Here is a 17,984-nt window from a genome sequence, read left to right as displayed (position 1 = left end):
GTAGACAAAGAATGTAAATGATTTGCAATCAATTTGAAGAACACTATAAGAATGATCCCAAAAGGAAAAGATCTTAGCAAATTCTGGAAACCAGTAATTCAGAAAGGCTGACTTTTGAGAAAGTGACAGGTCATGAAATTAAAAAGGCAGAGGACAGGTAAAGCTAAAGAATTTGAAAGCACATTTGAAAGATGACATCATGTTCAACTCCAAAGTTCTTCCTATAAGAATGGTGGCAACAGTAAAAGTTTTGCTACATGATTTTTCAAGCATAAATGTAAACAAACAAACAAAATCTTCATAGATACTCTCAAAAAGCCTAAAAAAGATGCTGTATCATCATAGCTAATATTTATGTGCTAGGCCCTGTCCTAAATGTTTTACATAGATATTAATTCATTTAATCATCATAACTCTATAAAATAGATACTCTTATTACATTCCATTTTACAGACAGGAAACTAGCATAGAAGTTGTTCAAGGTGACACAATTATTAGCTGAGCCAGGATTTGAATCCAGGCCACTCAGTTCTTAAGAACTATGTTATACTGCAGAAAAACAGTACCCTTTTCAAATCGAAATTCAGGTCATGCTAAATCTCACCTATTCCTGCAGACTAGATTGGTCCTATATTAAAAAAAAAAAAAAAAAAAAAAAAACTCAAATAAAATGCAAGATGCTAAAAATAAATATATAGAACTGGTACAGCAAAACCTAGTAACTGTAATTATTATGAATTTTGTCATGGTATACTGACATTTTCAGAAACTATAATTTGAGCATAACCACTCGTGCTGCTTTTACAGCTTTATCCAAAAAATTTAAAAGCTACTAGAAAAACCCAAATAACAGGCTTAGGATGATTTCTGAAAATGAGAGCTCAGTTTTAGTTGAATGTTTCCATAGAGATTAACTAGGATGACTTTCAAATGACCAGGATCTTGCACTAGAATCTGAATATCAAGAAATGAACTCAGGGAGCAACAGACTGTCAACTTTTTTACACAAATACAACCTCTCTTTCCAAGTTCTCACACTAGGAACAACTGTGATACTAAAGGTCAGAAAAAAGGTAAATAAAAGGAAAATATTTAAACCTCTAAGACTAAGAACTAACCACATCATTAAAAATCAACCTAAAAGTAATTTAATTCTCAATTCCTGTACCACAAAAGTTACAGCAATAAATCTATATATATATTTTAAATCAAATCTTACCTAACCAAAATTATCCTGTCTTTAATTCTATTCTGTCCTGTGTAGAAAAAACAAAGGATTATTTCAAACAAGTTACCAATCATTCTTTAATTGGCACAGCAGTTACCCTTGAGTTATATGAATTTTATCCATACTCCTAACTGGTGACTCTGAGAATTAAAAAAACAAAAAACTCCAAAGACTATTCTCTGAAATCTAGTTCCTGGGGCTAAAAGTTACCGAAGATTCTCATCCTAAAGAACAAGGAATGTGGCACAAATTTAAAAAGTAAAGGTAAAAAAATCCTCAATATTCAAATGGGAAGATTCCATTTAATGAGTTGTTTTAGGAACTACAGCAAGGAAATAAGTCATGGTTTCTTAATCACAGAACCACATCCCATTTCTGCAGCATTGCTAAATGTTTTATAAAACATTAATATAATATACTCATGACTAGACATGAGCCGAACTTACTAAAAGCCAGAGAAAAGCAAGCACTAAGGATACTAGAGTTTAAACAAAATTGATGATTTGACCTCTCCTTTCAGGTAGATCTGGAAACAATCTCATTAATATATAATGTGAATATATCAAGTGAACTCAGCATTTAAAAGCAAGCTGGGGAGAAAAGTGCTTAAAGTAAATCATTCCTAAATCTCTGTGTATAAATACATTTTCTTTAAGCAAATTATGCTATGTTTCTTAAAAAAAAAAACAAGATCCCTCCCTAGAAAAGCAATGTAAACTCTGCAAAGTCCAGCAATAACATTTTCTGACCACGGCAACAGAGTATTAAAATTAAGGCACATCATTCACCTAATAAAACCAGGTAAAGATATCTGATAACTGCATCTTAAAAGATCTTAGTTATCACTTAAGATCTTGTGGTACCAGAGTATTACCTACATATTATTTATTAAGAATAGCTACTTGTTTTAATAGATAGCTATGCATACGAGACTCTAAAAATAAGCTTGATGGAAACAGGGTTTGATTTGTATACCATACTCATCCATTCTCCATCTCAAAAAGCCTATTTATTCCTTCATTTGAAGTAATAAAATCAACACCTGAATCAAAAGTCTGGGACATGCCATGGTTACAGCATCAGATTTCTCCAGAAACCCGACAACGATTTCAACACCAAAATAGAATTGCTTTGAGATTTACTAATTTGCCATCTACTAGACTACAAATGCTTTCACATTTCCCAAATTATTATATCCTAATCAGTTTAATTTTTATTCTTCACCAACTTAAGCAAGTCATTTACCTGCTCTATGATTTCAGGTTCTTTATTCATCAAATAAGTAGTTGGGCAGAACAACCTAAGATTTCTTCCAGTTTTAATACACTAACATTTTTAACTCAGCAACTGAACACAATGTTTCTCCTGTCTTCCTACAGAAAAATACGTATATTAGAAGTATACATTTAGTGAAAAAAGCTTCCCTTTCTTCCCAATGCTTTAGTAATCCTTGACTTGTCCTTTAATTTGGATCCAAAGACAAAAACTCAAACACTAACCTAGTGAATAGGTTATTAGGCAAATGTCCTGGTCAAAAAGCCAAAAACACTGCCCACCTAGTGCTAGAAAAGATCCTGAGGCTACGATAATCACATTTTAAAAACCAAAATGAAAAACTGTAGAAGCAGGGTCAAATGACACATGGAAGTTTCTAAACCAGAGTACCACTCAATGAGCTAGCATTCATTTGGTTCTACAGCCAAATCTTGAACTATTAAAAATATGGCAATACTATATATAAGGATATCAGATATTCTTTAGTTTGACCATGCCCATGCCTAGACAGAGAACAAAAATCCAAAACAGTCATAAGTTTTAAGAAAAACTGAGAAGCTTAGACAAAATTCTTATTGTGACGTTAGACAAATTGAGTTTTTTCCATTGTATCATTCAAGATAAGAAACAGAAAAATTGAGGTGATAAAAGAAAACACACATTACATTCTGAGAAGTCTTAAAAGTTAAATAATTGAAACTAACAAAATTAATCCATAAAGTGCTCAACATTTACTTGGGTCCAGTCTTCAGAGACAGGTAACAAATTAAGGAAAAAAAATTGCTAAAAAGCACCTTTTCAAATATGAAACTATATAACAGAAGAACAAAATCCAGGATCAGTAGCAATAGGCATTTTTGGTACAAAAAAAGAAATAGGTGTCCGCCTGTAACCTAAATTTTAGCCTGTAAACCAAAAGAAATCAGATCTAAGTTTCTGAGTATGACTGACGAGTAGGAATAAAGTTAAAGTTTGACAATTTTTTTAATTAAAATTTAAAAAATTTTTTGCTCCCTTTCCAACTCTAAACCACTAGAAAATTGAGTAGTTTTTATTTCACAATGCCTTAGAACTTCTATATCATTAACTGTAAAACTTAAGAAATTATTATGTTTCCAAAGAACTTGTCAGTTTTTAAGTTTACTTCCTTCCACATGTTCAGTTCATTTCCCTTCACATTTGATATGGTCTTGGTCATTTGCAAGGTGACATTCTAAGGGTTAAGTGTCAACATATTAGTTCATAAATAAATTCCTAGATCATTCAGTTACTTTCAAATTCTATTTCAGGTTGGTCCATCTTCTTGGCAAAAAGAATATGGACAATGGCATTTTTCATGTATAACATGGATGACTTTTCCATTCAATGTAACTCTGTTTCTTCCAACAATCCATGTTCACTTCCTGATGAGGGCAACATTCAATCAAGCTGCTACAGGTCAAGCAACAAGTAGCCCAAACCCAGCTATTTAAACCTGGAATATACTTGTCAACCACAATGACACACCATTATTTACACTATGAAAACCTCCCTGACAGGTTAAAAAGAAAGCATTGTGACTTCTTTGGACTCTTTGGAAAGCTCAGCTTAAAAACCTTTTATAACAAGATTAAAACAATAATGACAATACAACTCTCAAAGCACTTATATAATTTTATATGGGATCTTGTACTATTCACTGTCTAGTGAATGGGCTGAAAACATATTAGTTTTAATTAACAACATCAGATCACTGCTACCATAAGGCTTAAGCATCATTAGGTGGAACAAATCAAACACTTACTAGTACCAAAGCATTTATCTAGAGCAGAAAGTCTTTTTTATAGTTTATATTAAATGCGCGGGCAATCACTAAGATATATCCAAAGAAAGGTCATTCACCAACAAGGTGGTTTTTAAAAAGAACAGCATGATCTCAGGGATGGAAACACCCATCTAACACACCAGCAGCTCATCACTACAGAGCCTCTGATGAGATTGAAATGCACAAGGCAAGACGACTCCGTACTTTCCTAAAAAAAAAAAAAAAAAAAAAATCCCCACTAATTCCAAGTTTCCTGCCAGACACTAAAACAATAATAAGAAGGCAATGGGTTTGTACTAAGATGACTTGCACCACTCCTTCCTTAGTAGCAGATCTCTTTGGCTACCAATAATTCTTATCCCATTCAAACACCTAGATACATGCCCCAAATCCCAGTTTCAATCTCTTTCAAAAGTTGGCCTCCCCCTACTGAGAGGGAACAGTTAGAGAATGACATGTAGAGGATGAACTCAATTAACTGGCTTAACCGAGCCAAATCTGGGATCTAAACCACCGTGACTGTTACATAAGTAGATGGGGCTATACCTGCAGTTCACACCAGGCGACCTCCACAGTGGTTTCAGTGTCCAGACCTTTGTAGACCGTCTTAAAGGAGCCTCTGCCAATTTCGATGTCAAACTTGAGAAAGCGGCCATCATTGGACATTCCCACGGCCTTGGTCTCCAGCTCTTCGATATCATCCTGTTGCTGGCTCCGTTCCTCCTGCGGTTCCTTGGCGCTGCCGCCGCCGCTGCCACTTCTCGCCGACGGAGGCTCCTCTTTGCTGCCCACATGGCTGGGCTGGTAACCTTGGCGGTCTTTGCTGGTACTACCGGGGGCGGTCGCGGCGGCAGGGGCTGCGGCGGCCGGTTCTCCAGGGGCCGCAGCGGCGGGAGGCTGCTGGGCTACCTGGGCCGCGGCGGTGGCGGTCAAGGTCTCCTCGCGGTGGGGCTCCGGTGGAGCACTCTGCAGAACAACCCCGGCGACGCTGGGCTGGGGGAGAGAGAGAGGGAGGCCGGGCAGTTCCAACGCGGTGGCGTTGGAGTCGCAGATGACGCTGCGGCGGAAGAAGCGGTGCTCAGTGGTGGTCGTGGTCGCGGCCGCACCGCGGCTGTCTTTATCCATAGTGTGGCGGCGACGCCGGTACTCCTCAGTTCTGCCAGTCCCGGCGTCGGTGCCCGCGGCGCCTAGTTTCTCCCCCACCGAGGAATCGGAGCTGGAGCCATTCTTGGGGGCGGACGCCGGCGGCGAGAGGAACAGCGCGCTCGGGGTGCTGCTCTGCTTCTCCGCCGCGCCGCCAGACATGGTGGGTCCGCTGCAACGAGGCGAGCGCGCTCGAATTCGTGACGGAAGAGAGGGAGAGGGGCCGCCCCGAGGAGCGGGGAAGGTCCGCAGTCCGCTCCGACGGCTCCCGCCCCCGGCGGCTTCGGCCCGGGCGGCCGACTCCGCACTCAGCACTCGGGCCGCCCCGCGGAGAGGCGGGACGCTGGGCCCAGGTGCGGCGGCTGCTGCGGCTCAGAAAGCGGGCTCGTCGGCGGGCGATCGAGAAGCTGGGCCGCGGGGGTCAGCGCCTCCCGGTCCGCATCCATCCTGCGCCGGGCGGCGGCGGGGAAGGCTGTGGCGGCCGCGGCGCCGCAGTCATGAGGGCAGGGCCCCGAGCCGGGCCGAGGCGAGGCGGTGCGGCGGATGCGGCGGCGGCTCGGGTCCCGCGCCGCGCTTCCCGGGCTGGGCGCGCTAGGCCCTGAGGGCGGCGGCAACGCGCGTAAGGGACGAGCAGGGGCTCCCGAGCGGCGGCGGCTGCGGGGCCAAAGAGTGGGAGGGGCCGAGGGAGGCCGGGGGCTCCCGGTCAGTCAGTCAGCGGCCGCCGCCTCCCACACGCTCCCCCACCAGGGGGACGAGTCTCACAGAGCGCCCATCGCCGAGAGGAAGGGCCGGAGCCTCGAAGCCTCGGCGCCTGAGGAGCGGCCCCCCCTTCCCCGAGGCCTCCCCGCCGCCCCGGGTCTGGCAAACCCCGTCCCCTCCCGGGCCGGTGCCGGGGGCTGACGAGGGAGGGAACGGTGGGGAGGGGAGGGCCGCTCACCGCGGGGCCCGGCTCCGCTGCTTCTCTGGGCCAACAGTAGAGGAGACCGAGACGACTGGGTGAAAAGGGGTTAGGGAGAGAAAAGGAGTAGTCACCCCCACCAAGCGCCTTCTGTCACCGAAGATGGGGGTGCAGAGCGTCCGAGGGAGAAGAGTCGCGTCCGCCAGGGAAACTCTCCGCGCTAAATGGCGCCGGGAGTCTGAAGTCTCCACACAGCCTGCTCGGACCCCGCCCCCCGCCGCCCGGGGCAGCCCCACCCCCACGGCACTCTCGGGGCTCTCGCGCAGGCGTGCCAGTACCGAGGGTCCCTGGGACTTGTAGTTTCCACATTTGAGGACTGAAAGGGACTGAGGCGGAAGGAGCCTACGACTTCCGTGATGCCCTGCGGTTGCTTTATTCTGGTGCCTCATGGGAGTTGTAGTTTTCTTCGGAAACCGCCCCTTCTGGAAGGCTGATGGGAGCGTCACCGTGGGTTGCTAAACCTTATTCTTAAGTCAGCGCTAGTGAGGAAAATCATTATTTAGGGATTAATTGTGGAAGAAGGGAAGGAAGAAAAAAAGAGAGAGTGGCAGGACAAGAGGAGGGACTTCCATCATGCTCTGCTGAGGCGAGAGAGAGCTTTTAGGGTTGCCAGGCAATGAAAAATGATCTGTTGTTCATCTTTAATGGAGAGAGCGCGGTAGTGTTGAGTGACTGTAGAGGTTGGGGGGGGGGGGGAGGGTAACAGCAAAGCAGGAGAACCAGCGCGTGAGCCAGAGAGCCAGAGGGCTGAAGATTCCTTCTGTTTCTGTTAGGGTAAAAGAAACTTTGAGAAGATTGCACATGAGATTAATATTGATTAAATGGATTGGGGAAGGATACAGGGAAAATTATCTTCTATCCTCCTCCTTCCATAACAGTTAAGGCCGCGTTCTCAACTCCAGCCCAAAGACAGATATTCTGGCTCTCAAACATAGGCTGCCGTACCGAAATCTAGGATCATAGCAAACTCTTTGCTTTGCTAGAAAAAAATGAACGGTGCCGGGGAAGTGGGGATTCGAGAAAAGATAAGGTCTGCATAGCTTTGCTTCTTTCACCACAAACTTGACAGCTGAGTTGACTTTTGCCTATGTAGTTGGTTGAAACTTAATTTCCATCTTTCTTTTGCTTGGTGGCTTAGTAATACAACATCCCCTCTTTCTCTAGAGGTGCGTGAATGTATGTACACGTGTAATTTATACCATGGCTTTTACATAGAGGAAATCTGGATCCATACAGTTCAAAGTAATGGAATGCTTTTATTGAAAACATCCTTGGGCACCCTGGACCCCTTTGCTCCTTGCAACTACTCAAGATTGTACAGGCGGTGAGCACCAGGGGGCACCAGACAGAATAGGAAGCCAGACCTGCGAGCCAGATGACAGTTAAGTCTTAGCGCAACGGGTAAGAGCGGGAAGCCCTTAAATGTACGCAACCGCATCAGAGCGTCCACACGCTCCTGCCCCTCACCAGCGCCTGCTGTAGAAGGAACTCAGAAGCGCACGTCGTAGCGGAAGACTACACTAAGACTACACTGAGTATGAGTAGTTTGAAAGCCAGTTGACAGAAGATCCCTTAGTACTAGTTACCAAAGAAATGCCCACAACTTCTCTAGGTGGGCTCTACTTAGAGAAGTTTTACTATACAATTCATATTAATTCATCTGATACGTAAAATAATTGCACTATTTTTCAGTTTTTTTGTTTCTCAAAAGTTACACTTTCAAGTTTACAAAAAGTTGGTTTTAAAACAAAGGTTTGTTAGGTTTCACCAGGCTAGCAAATTGTGAACGTTTTAAAATATAAATTCAGTGAGGGCAAGTAGAGCACCCTCTGCGTTGGATACAAGTCCCTTGACAATCACTGTGCCCTGTCAACATGTTTTTTCAACCAGGAACAACTAAATGCGTTGTAAATAATTTAACTGTTGACTTAAAGCCATGCTTGCCCACGTGACAGCTTTTCCTACTTGTGCAACCCTTAGCTTTACTATGAAAACAGGTACAACTTGGAGTATAACTATATTGGGTACGATGCTTAGATTTAAAGGTTTAACTGTCTAGTGTGAATATTTTACTTTGTTGTTAGTGCCATCAAGTTGATTCCAACTCCCAGTGACCCTCTGTATAGCAGAGCGGAACCCTGCCCAGTCTTTTTGTGCCATCCTCTCACCTTCCTATGCTATATCAGACAATACTCTGCTGCTATGCACAGTGTTTTCATAGACAATTTTTTCAGAAATGGGTGGCCAGGTCTTTCTTCCTAGTCTGTCTTAATCTGGAAGCTCTGCTGAAACCTGTCCACCATGGGTGACCCTGCTGGTATTTGAAATAGCAGTGGCATAGCTTTCAGCATCATAGCAACACACAGCCACCACAGTATGACAATGGACGGCAAGTAGTGTGGTTCCCTGACCCGAAAACGAACCTCAGACGGAGGTGGTGAGAGCTCTGAATCTTAACCACTAGAGTTCCAAATCTTAACCACTAGACCACCAGATATTTTACTGCAGACACTTATTTGCTCAGTTCCCTTTGTAATGCTTACCAGCTTCCAATTAACATGATATTTTGTGTTACTCATTACTATAATATCCCTAATAGTACTTTTCCATTCTCTGTCATTTCAGTTATCAAGTAAAGAATTGACCGCTCTATAATCCATATAAAACATCAAATGATGTGAGTAGAGATGGCAGCAAGAAGCCAGGACACAATGGATGCTCTAAGCTCAGAGAGATGACTGCCTGACTGGTGGGTCTACAAGAAGAATACAAGTATTCTATTTTCTTTCACCATATTCTTTGTTCACTTTAGTCCTTGCTTATTATCTCACATTAATTCATGTTTCTTTCCATTTCTTGTCTTCACATTTTGTGTTTATATGGTCCCTGCCATTGGTAACTGGCTAGCAATGAAAGCCAGAGGCAGGTTTGATTTACACATGGCTGAACATAAAAAATCTACCTTATTTTGTATGTGGCATAATTCCTAGGGTAACTTCTTGAAGCGTAGGGGAAAAAATACCATCCTGAGAGCATTTCTCTTTTTTTTTTTGTCTCCTTTCCCTCATTTTCCATGCTCCTTTATCTTGCCTGTGGATAATTATTTTTTATTGAGGTCATAAAAGTTTATAACATTGTGAAATTTCAGTTGTACATTATTATTTGTCAATCACCATATATATGTGCTGCTTTACCCCTTATGCCCACCTCCCAACCCCTTTCCCCTCTGGTAACCACTGATCTGTTCTCTTTGCCCATATGTTTGTTCATCTTCCACATAGAGTGAAATCATAAGGTGTTTGTCTTTCTCTGTCTGGCTTATTTTGCTTAACATGATACCCTCAAGGTCCATCTATGTTGCTGCAAATTGGACGATTTTGTCTTTTTTATGTCTGAGTAGTATTCCATTGTACATATATACCACATCTTCTTTATCCATTCATCAGTTATTGGGCACTTCGGTTGCCACCACGTCTTGGCTATTGTGATTAATGCTGCAATGAACATAGAGGTGCATAAGTCTCTGAATTGTTGATTTCAAGTTCTTTGGATAAATACCCGGTAGTAGGATAGCTGGGTTGTATGGCATTTATGCTTTTAATTTTTTGAGAACGCTCCATACTGTTTTCCATAGCAACTGCACCAGTTTGCATTCCCACCAGCAGTGTATGAGGGTTCCCTTTTCTCCACATCCTCTCCAACGTTTGTTGTTTTTTGTCTTGGTAATTATAGTCATTCTGACAGTGTAAGGTGATATCTCATTGTAGTTTTGATTTGCATTTCCCTAATGATTAGTGATATTGCACATCTTTTTGTGTGCCTATTGGCCATCTGTATATCTTCTTTGGAGAAATGTTTGTTCATATCCTCTGCCCATTTTTTGATCAGGTTGTTTGTTTTTCTGTTGTTCAGTTGTATGAGTTCCTTATATATTTTGGAGATTAATCCCTTGTCAGATATATGATTTGCAAATATTTTCTCCCAGTTGGTGGGTTGTCTTTTTGTTTTGTTCGTGGTTTCCTTTGCCTTGCAGAAGCTCTTTAGTCTGATGTAGTCCCATTTGTTTATTTTTTCTTTTGCTTCCCTTGCCAGAGTAGACATGGTATTTGAAAAGATCCTTCTAAGACCGATGTCAAAGAGTGTACTGCCTATATTTTCTTCTAGGAGTTTTGTGGTTTCACATCCTACCTTCAGTCTTTGATCCATTTTGAGTTAATTTTTGTCTGTGGTGAAAGATAATGGTCTACTTTCATTCTTTTGCATGTGGCTGTCCAGTTTTCCCAACACCATTTATTGAAGAGACTTTCCTTTCTCCATTGCATGTTTTTGGCTCCTTTGTTGAAGATTAGCAGTCCGTAGATGTTTGGTTTTATTTCTGGGCTTTCAAGTCTGTTCCATTGATCTGTGTATCTGTTTTAGTAACAGTACCATGCTGTTTTGATTATTATAGCTTTGTAGTATATTTTGAAGTCAGGTATTGTGATGCCTCCAGCTTTGTTCTTTTTTCTCAGGATTGCTTTAGCTATTTGGGGTCTTTTGTTAACCCATATGAATTTTAGGATTCTTTGTTCTATTTCCATAAAGAATGACATTGGGATTCGGATTGGGATTGCATTGAACCTATAAATTGCTTTAGGTAGTATGGACTTAAAATTTTAACTATGTTTATTCTTCCAATCCATGTGCATGGGAGATCTTTCCATTTCTTTATGTCATCATCGATTTCTTTCAATAGTGTCTTACAGTTTTCATTGTATAGGTCTTTCACCTCCTTGGTTAAACTTACTCCTAGGTATTTTATTCTTTTGTTGCAATTGTAAATGGGATTGTATTCTTGACCTCTCTTTCAGCTAGTTCATTATTAGTGTATAGAAATGCAACTGACTTTTCTAAGTTGATTTTGTACCCTGCAACTTTGCTGTAGTTGTTGACTATTTCTAATAGTTTTCTGGTTGATTCTTTGGGGTTTTCTGTATATAAAATCATGTCATCTGCAAATAGCGAGAGTTTCACTCTTCCTTGCCAATTTGGATACCTTTTATTCCTTTTTCTTGCCTAATTGCTCTGGCTAAAACCTCCAGTACTATGTTGAATAAGAGAGACAAGGGTGGGCACCCTTGTCTTGTTCCTGTTCTCAGAGAGATGGTTTTTAGTTTTGCCCCATTGAGTATGATGTTGGCTGTGTGTTTGTCTTATATGGCCTTTATTATGTTGAGGTACTTTCATTCTATACTGCCTATGGATAATTTTTATTTTACCTCCTTGTCACGTGAAACTCAAGGAAGAAGGGAGAGTCAGCCAGTTAAACAATGGAGAATAGATTTTTTTAAAAACCTTTTTTATTATAAATGAAATAAGGTGGAGTGGGACTTGCCCCATATCAAAGCATATTACAAAACCATAGATTAAATCCCTATGGTATTGAGGTAAGCATAGACAATGGAACAGAGGAGAGAATATGGAAACAGACTCATGTATGTATAGGAATTTCGTGTATGAGGAAGATAGCATTTCAAGTCAGTGGGGAAAGGTTAACAAACAGTATTTGGACAATTAGTTATTCATTTGAAAAACAAATTAGGTTAGATGTCTACCTCACACCATTCACAAAATTAATTTCCACAGTTTAAAGAGCTAATTTTTTTTAAAGAGCTCTAAGAAATTTTAAAATATAGGAAAACATGGGATAAGAAAGGACTTCAAAGAACCACCCAAGAACCATAAAGAAAAATATTTGACTATATCAAAATCAACAGTTCTGTTCAATAAAAAACAAATTATGAAGTGACAGAGAAACTTTGGAACCTGTATAACAAAAATGTTTGCAAGGGTATGGAGAAACTCATGTGCTATTAATGATAGTATAAATTAGTACAACCTTTTTGGAGGGCCATTTGTTAATACTTATTAAAATGTATAATGTGCACAGCCTTTGACCCAGCAGTCTCCCTTTTTGGTACCTATGGTCGAGAAATACTTGCACATATGCACTAAAAATATATCTATAAGAAGATCCACTATGGCTTTGTCTGTAACAAAAAATTGAAACAATCTGCGTGTACATCTATAAGAAAACAATTAAACTATGGTATACCTAATTTTGGGAACACAATTTTGAAACAATAGAAGAGAAGGTGGTAAATATATATGTGGTGGGAGAAAAATAGTAAGTGAAAAACTCTAGTTGCAGAATAATATGTACTAGATCATATGTTGTATTAAAAAATTATGTTTCTATATCTATTTAAATGCACAGAGAAAAAAGTCTGGGCAGTATATATCAAAATGAAAGTAGGAGGTTACTTCTGGGGAGTACTCATGTATATATTGTGTGATTTTCTTAATACGTTCTTACTTATTGCAGACAGTTTGAAAAACACAGAATAGAATATGAAAGTAAAAATCCCCAGCAACTCTACTAGCCAGAGATATCAGCCCTTTGTATTTAGATGTCTTTCTTTCCAGACTGATAGAAATTTACTTATATGTTATATAAATTTATAATTGTTATAAGCATTTCCAATGTCATTAAATATTCTTTGGAAACATCATTTTTAATGGCTGCATGGTATTCCATCGTATGACATTACCAAGTATAAATTTATGACATCATCTAGAAAGAACATTGGGGAAAATATTTAAAAATTGGAATCCATATCATGTTCCAGGCCTTAACAAACTCTCACAGGAAGAGATTTAGCAGAATCACCTGGAAAGCTATTACAAAATACATCTGTTAGAGTATTTTACCACCACCACCCCACCCAATGTAGGTGTATTTTTGGTGATAGAATTCATTGCAAGCAGACCTGCACTACAAGAAATGTTTAAAAAAAAAGTTCTTCAGGAAAAGAAAATATTAGTAGATGGATTAATAAATTAGGATTTCAACAAGGAATGAGAAACACTGGAAAAAATAAATATATTGGGATAGAAAAGGCATTTTTTTTAGTCACATTAAAAGACAAATATCAATTTAAGCAAATAGAATGATAATGTATTATATACATATATAATATATATAGAAGTAAATGGATAACAGTTACAGCATGAATGACAGAAGGGGGAATAGAAGAATACTATTATAAGGTTCTTAACACTATGTATGAAATGGCATAATATTATTTGCAAGTAAACTATAGTAAGTTAAAGATATATACCCTAAACACTAAAGCAATCACTAAAATTATAAAATAAAATAAAGAGGTATAAGTAATAAGCCAATAGTAGAGATAAAATTGAATTATTAAAAAAATACTTGTCATTGGAAAGAAGGCAGGAAAAGAAGAAAAAGAAAAAACATAGGGCAACTAGAAAACAAAGAGCAACAGGAAGATTTCAATCCAACCACATTGACAATTACAATAAATGTAAATGGATTAAACTCTTTAAACTCTCCAATTAAAAGGAAGACGTTGACAGATAGGGTAAAAAAGTAACATCCTAATACATGCTCCTATTTTTTAAAAAGCCATCTTAAATATTAAGACACAGGTTAAAAGTAAAAGGATGAAAAAAACGTATACCATGCAAATACTAATCAAAAGAAAACAAGAGTGGCCATATTAATACAAAACAAAGACTATTAACAGGGATAGAGAGGGGTATCTCATAATGATAAAGGGGCCAATTCATCAAGAAGATATTTCAATCTTAAATAAGTATGCATCTAATAACAGAACTTCAAAATACATGAAGCAAAAACTCTGAAAAGAGAAAATAGAGAAAATCCACAATTATAGTTGGGTATTTCAAAATTCCTCATTCATTATTTGATAGAGCAAGAAGACAAGTCATTAAGGATATAGGGTAGAACATATCAAAATTTGCAGGATGAAGCTAAAGTAGTGCTTAGAGGGAAATGTATAACATTAAATGCTTATATTGGAAAAGAAGAAAGATCTAAAATCAATAATTTAAGATTCTACCCTAAAATGTTAGAAAGAGAATGGTAAATTAACCCAGAGTAAGCAGAAATAAGAAAATAATAAATCAAGAGTGGACATCAGTAAAATAGAAAGTGGAAAAACAATAGATTAAATCAATGAAACCACAAACTGTTTCTTTGAAAAGATAAATAAAATTGATATACCTATAGCTAGACTAATCAAAAGTAGAGAAGATTCAACTTACCAATATCAGCAACAAGAGAGTGGACCTCATGACAGTTCCTATAGACATTAAAAGGATAATTGGAGGGCCGGTCCCGTGGCTTAGCAGTTAAGTGCGTGCGCTCTGCTGCTGGCGGCCTGGGTTCAGATCCCGGGTGCGCACCGACGCACCGCTTCTCTGGCCATGCTGAGGCCGTGTCCACATACAGCAACTAGAAGGATGTGCAGCTATGACATACAACTATCTACTGGGGCTTTGGGGGAAAAATAAATAAATAAAATTATAAAAAAAAAACTATTAAAACATCAATAATAAAAAAAATTTTGTCCTTTTAAAAATAATGTTACAAAAATGAAAAGGCCACAAACTGAGAGTAAATATTGCAAAACAAATATCTGGAAAAATATTTGTAAACAGAATATGTAGAGAATTCTTACAATTCAACATTAAGATAAACAGTGCAGGGGCCGGCCCCGTGGCATAGTGGTTAAGTGCGTGCGCTCTGCTGCTGGCGGCCCGGGTTTGGATCTCAGGTGCGCACCGATGTACCACTTGTCAGGCCATGCTGTGGCGGCATCCCATATAAAGTGGAGGAAGATAGGCACAGATGTTAGCCCAGAGCCAGTCTTCCTCAGCAAAAGGAGGAGGATTGGCATGGATGTTAGCTCAGGGCTGATCTTCCTCTCTCACACACACACACACACACACACACACACACACACACACACACACACAAAAACAGTGCAATGAAGAAGTATGCAGAAGATATGAACAGATACTTTACCAAAGAAGATAAATGAATGACAAGCACATGAAAAGATGTATAACATCATTAGTCATTAAGGCAGGGAAAATTAAAGCCACAATGAAATATTACCACATACTCACTAGAATGACTGAAATTAAAAAGACAGAGACTACCAAGTATAAGTTGAACATACACTTACCATATGATCCAGCAAAACCACTGCTAGGTTTTTACCAAAGAGAAATGGAAACATATGTCCACACAAAGACTTATATGGAAAATTTCATAGCAATTTTATTCATGATAGCCCCAAACCGGAAAAAAACAAATGTCTATCAACAGGTGAAGGGTAAGTAAATTGTGATAGTTCCACATAAGGAACAACTACTGATATGTACAATAATATGCATGAATCTGAAAAGCATTATGCTAAATGAAAGAAGCCAGACGCAAAAGAGTACTGATTTCATTTGTATGTCAATCTAGAAAAGGCAAAACTATGGTAACAGAAAGATCAGTTCCAGGGTTAGGGGATGAGGGGAGGGGATTGACTGCAAAGCAGTGCAAGAGAACTTTCTGAGTGATGGAAAGTTTTCTGTCTTGATTTTGGTGGTGGTTACATGACTCTATTCATTCAAAATTCACTGAACAGTATACTGTAAATGGGCAATTTTTTATTGTACGTAAGTTATACCTCAATAAAGCAGATTTTTTTAATTGATGTTTTAATGGTTTCTAACATTGTGAAATTTTGGGTTGTACATTTTTGTTTGTCCATCACCATATATATGACTCCCTTCACCCCTTGTGCCCACCCCTCACCCCCCACCCCCCACCCCAACCCCCACTGCCCCTGGTAACCACAGTCCAGTTTTCTCTGTCCATGTGTTGGTTTATATTCCACATATGAGTGAGATCATACAGTGTTTGTCTAATAAAGCAGATTTTTAAATGGCATATAATTCTGCCAAAATTATTGAAACATAGTATAGTTTACAAAGCATCCTATTCTGTTTACAATTATTTGTCTTAATACCCAAGAGATGTAAAACATAATACTTAAAAAGTCTACATAAACTCTATGGGTGAAAATGAAATGACTAGTTCAGTTAGATAAACCCCTGAGCAGTGGTCGTTTTCATTTGTTTAATGGTTTGGAGGGGTAGGGATAACTAGGAAGAATACTGAAAAGAATTATGAACATAATCACTGCTCACCTTCTGAGTACCTTCTTGCCAATTAATAGAAAGATGAGCTTTCAGACTCCTTATGATCTCTCTTAAGCATTTGCATACATTATTTAGTCATTTATGATGGAGGAAAATTCTATGTGCTACTGCAATATTCATAATTTAATATTCAGTGATAACTTTCTAAATCTTAAAATGATGATCTTACTGAACATATTTTGCTCAATTAACCTCCACAGTTAGGTTCCCTCTGCAACTAGAGAGAGTATTTAGCAAATTCAATCGCAACAGCAATAATATTATTGTCTTCCAAATGTCTGTATGTGTTTGAAACAATCGAAGATATTGTAAATTTGCTCTCACCTAACTGCCCATCAAGGGACGAATGGATAAAGAAGATGTGGTATATATACACAATGGAATACCCAGCCATAAGAAACGATGAAATCCAGCCATTTGTGACAACATGGATGGACATTGAGGGTATTATGCTAAGCGAAATAAGTCAGAGGGAGAAGGCCAAACACCATATGATCTCACTCATAAGTAGAAGATAAAAACAACAAACAAACACACAGAGACAGAGATTGGATTGGTGGTTACCAGAGGGGAAGGGGAGAGGGAGGAGGGCGAAAGGGATGATTAGGCACATGTGTGTGGCGATGGATTGTAATTAGTCTTAGTCTTTGGGTGATGAACATGATGTAATCTATGCAGAAATCAAAGAATAATGATGTACACCTGAAATTTATATAATGTTATAAACCAATGTTACCACAAAAAATAAATAAATAAAACATTAAATAAATAAATAAATAAATTTGCTCTCTTAGAATGGCTGAGAATTAGGAAAAGAGCTCCAAGTTCTACATTGGGTAATACTCCACAGTAGACAGAACTGTACATTGTTTTTTTGTTTTCTTCTTTTGGTAAGGAAGACTGGTCCTGAGCTAACATCCATTGCCAATCTTCCTCTTTTTGCTTGAGGAAGATTAGCCCTGAGCTAACATCTTTCCCAGTCTTCCTCCATTTTGTATGTGGGATGCCTCCACAGCATGGTTTGATGAGCTGTGGGTAGGTCCATGCCTGGGATTCGAACCAGCAAACCCCAGGCTGCCAAAGTGGAGTGCGTGAACTTAACCACTACACCATGGGGCCAGCCCCTGTACCTTCTTTTAAGATGGTAAAAATAGTCCTTAAACAGTAGTCTCATTTTTCTCCAACTTGATCACACAGCTCATAAAATTATACACAATACAAGGAAACAATAGGGGAAGAAGATGAAGAAAAAGGAATCCGGGCCGTCTAGGTCAGCAGTGGGTGAGACTGCAGCAGATTTGCCTTTGCAGAGCTGGACCCTTCGTTGAACTGAATTATAATAAGTTGGTATTCCATTGTCAGAATGGCAGGTTACCTCAACCTACTCCCTTTTGGACTTCCTGTGAAGTTTCTTTATACTTTCTCTAGGAAAATCCTAAAATGATTATTTCTTTCCCTCTCCACTGCTTTCCCTCCTTCACCCTCTC

At 39.5% G+C, this 17,984-nt stretch overlaps 1 protein-coding gene across 8 annotated transcripts in view; it reads right to left on the bottom strand.

The window, feature by feature from the left end:
- Window positions 1–6,574, bottom strand: part of WNK1 (WNK lysine deficient protein kinase 1) — a 162,762-nt gene extending 156,188 nt beyond the window's left edge. For 7 of the 8 annotated variants that reach the window (XM_058559090.1, XM_058559093.1, XM_058559094.1 and 4 more), the window contains exon 1: window positions 4,854–6,572. In XM_058559090.1, coding sequence (XP_058415073.1) covers window positions 4,854–5,612 — 759 coding nt within the window. In that variant the 5' untranslated portion in view covers window positions 5,613–6,572. Of the gene's footprint in view, window positions 1–4,853 lie in introns of all 8 variants that reach the window. The other variant, XM_058559098.1, reaches the window with a different exon arrangement.
- Window positions 6,575–17,984: the final 11,410 nt, after the last annotated feature.

The sequence above is a fragment of the Diceros bicornis genome, chromosome 17 (assembly GCF_020826845.1).
Source record: "Diceros bicornis minor isolate mBicDic1 chromosome 17, mDicBic1.mat.cur, whole genome shotgun sequence".
Taxonomy (NCBI): Eukaryota; Metazoa; Chordata; class Mammalia; order Perissodactyla; family Rhinocerotidae; genus Diceros; species Diceros bicornis.
Note: the sequence above shows the minus strand (reverse complement) of the source record. Positions and strands in the feature narration are given on the sequence as shown.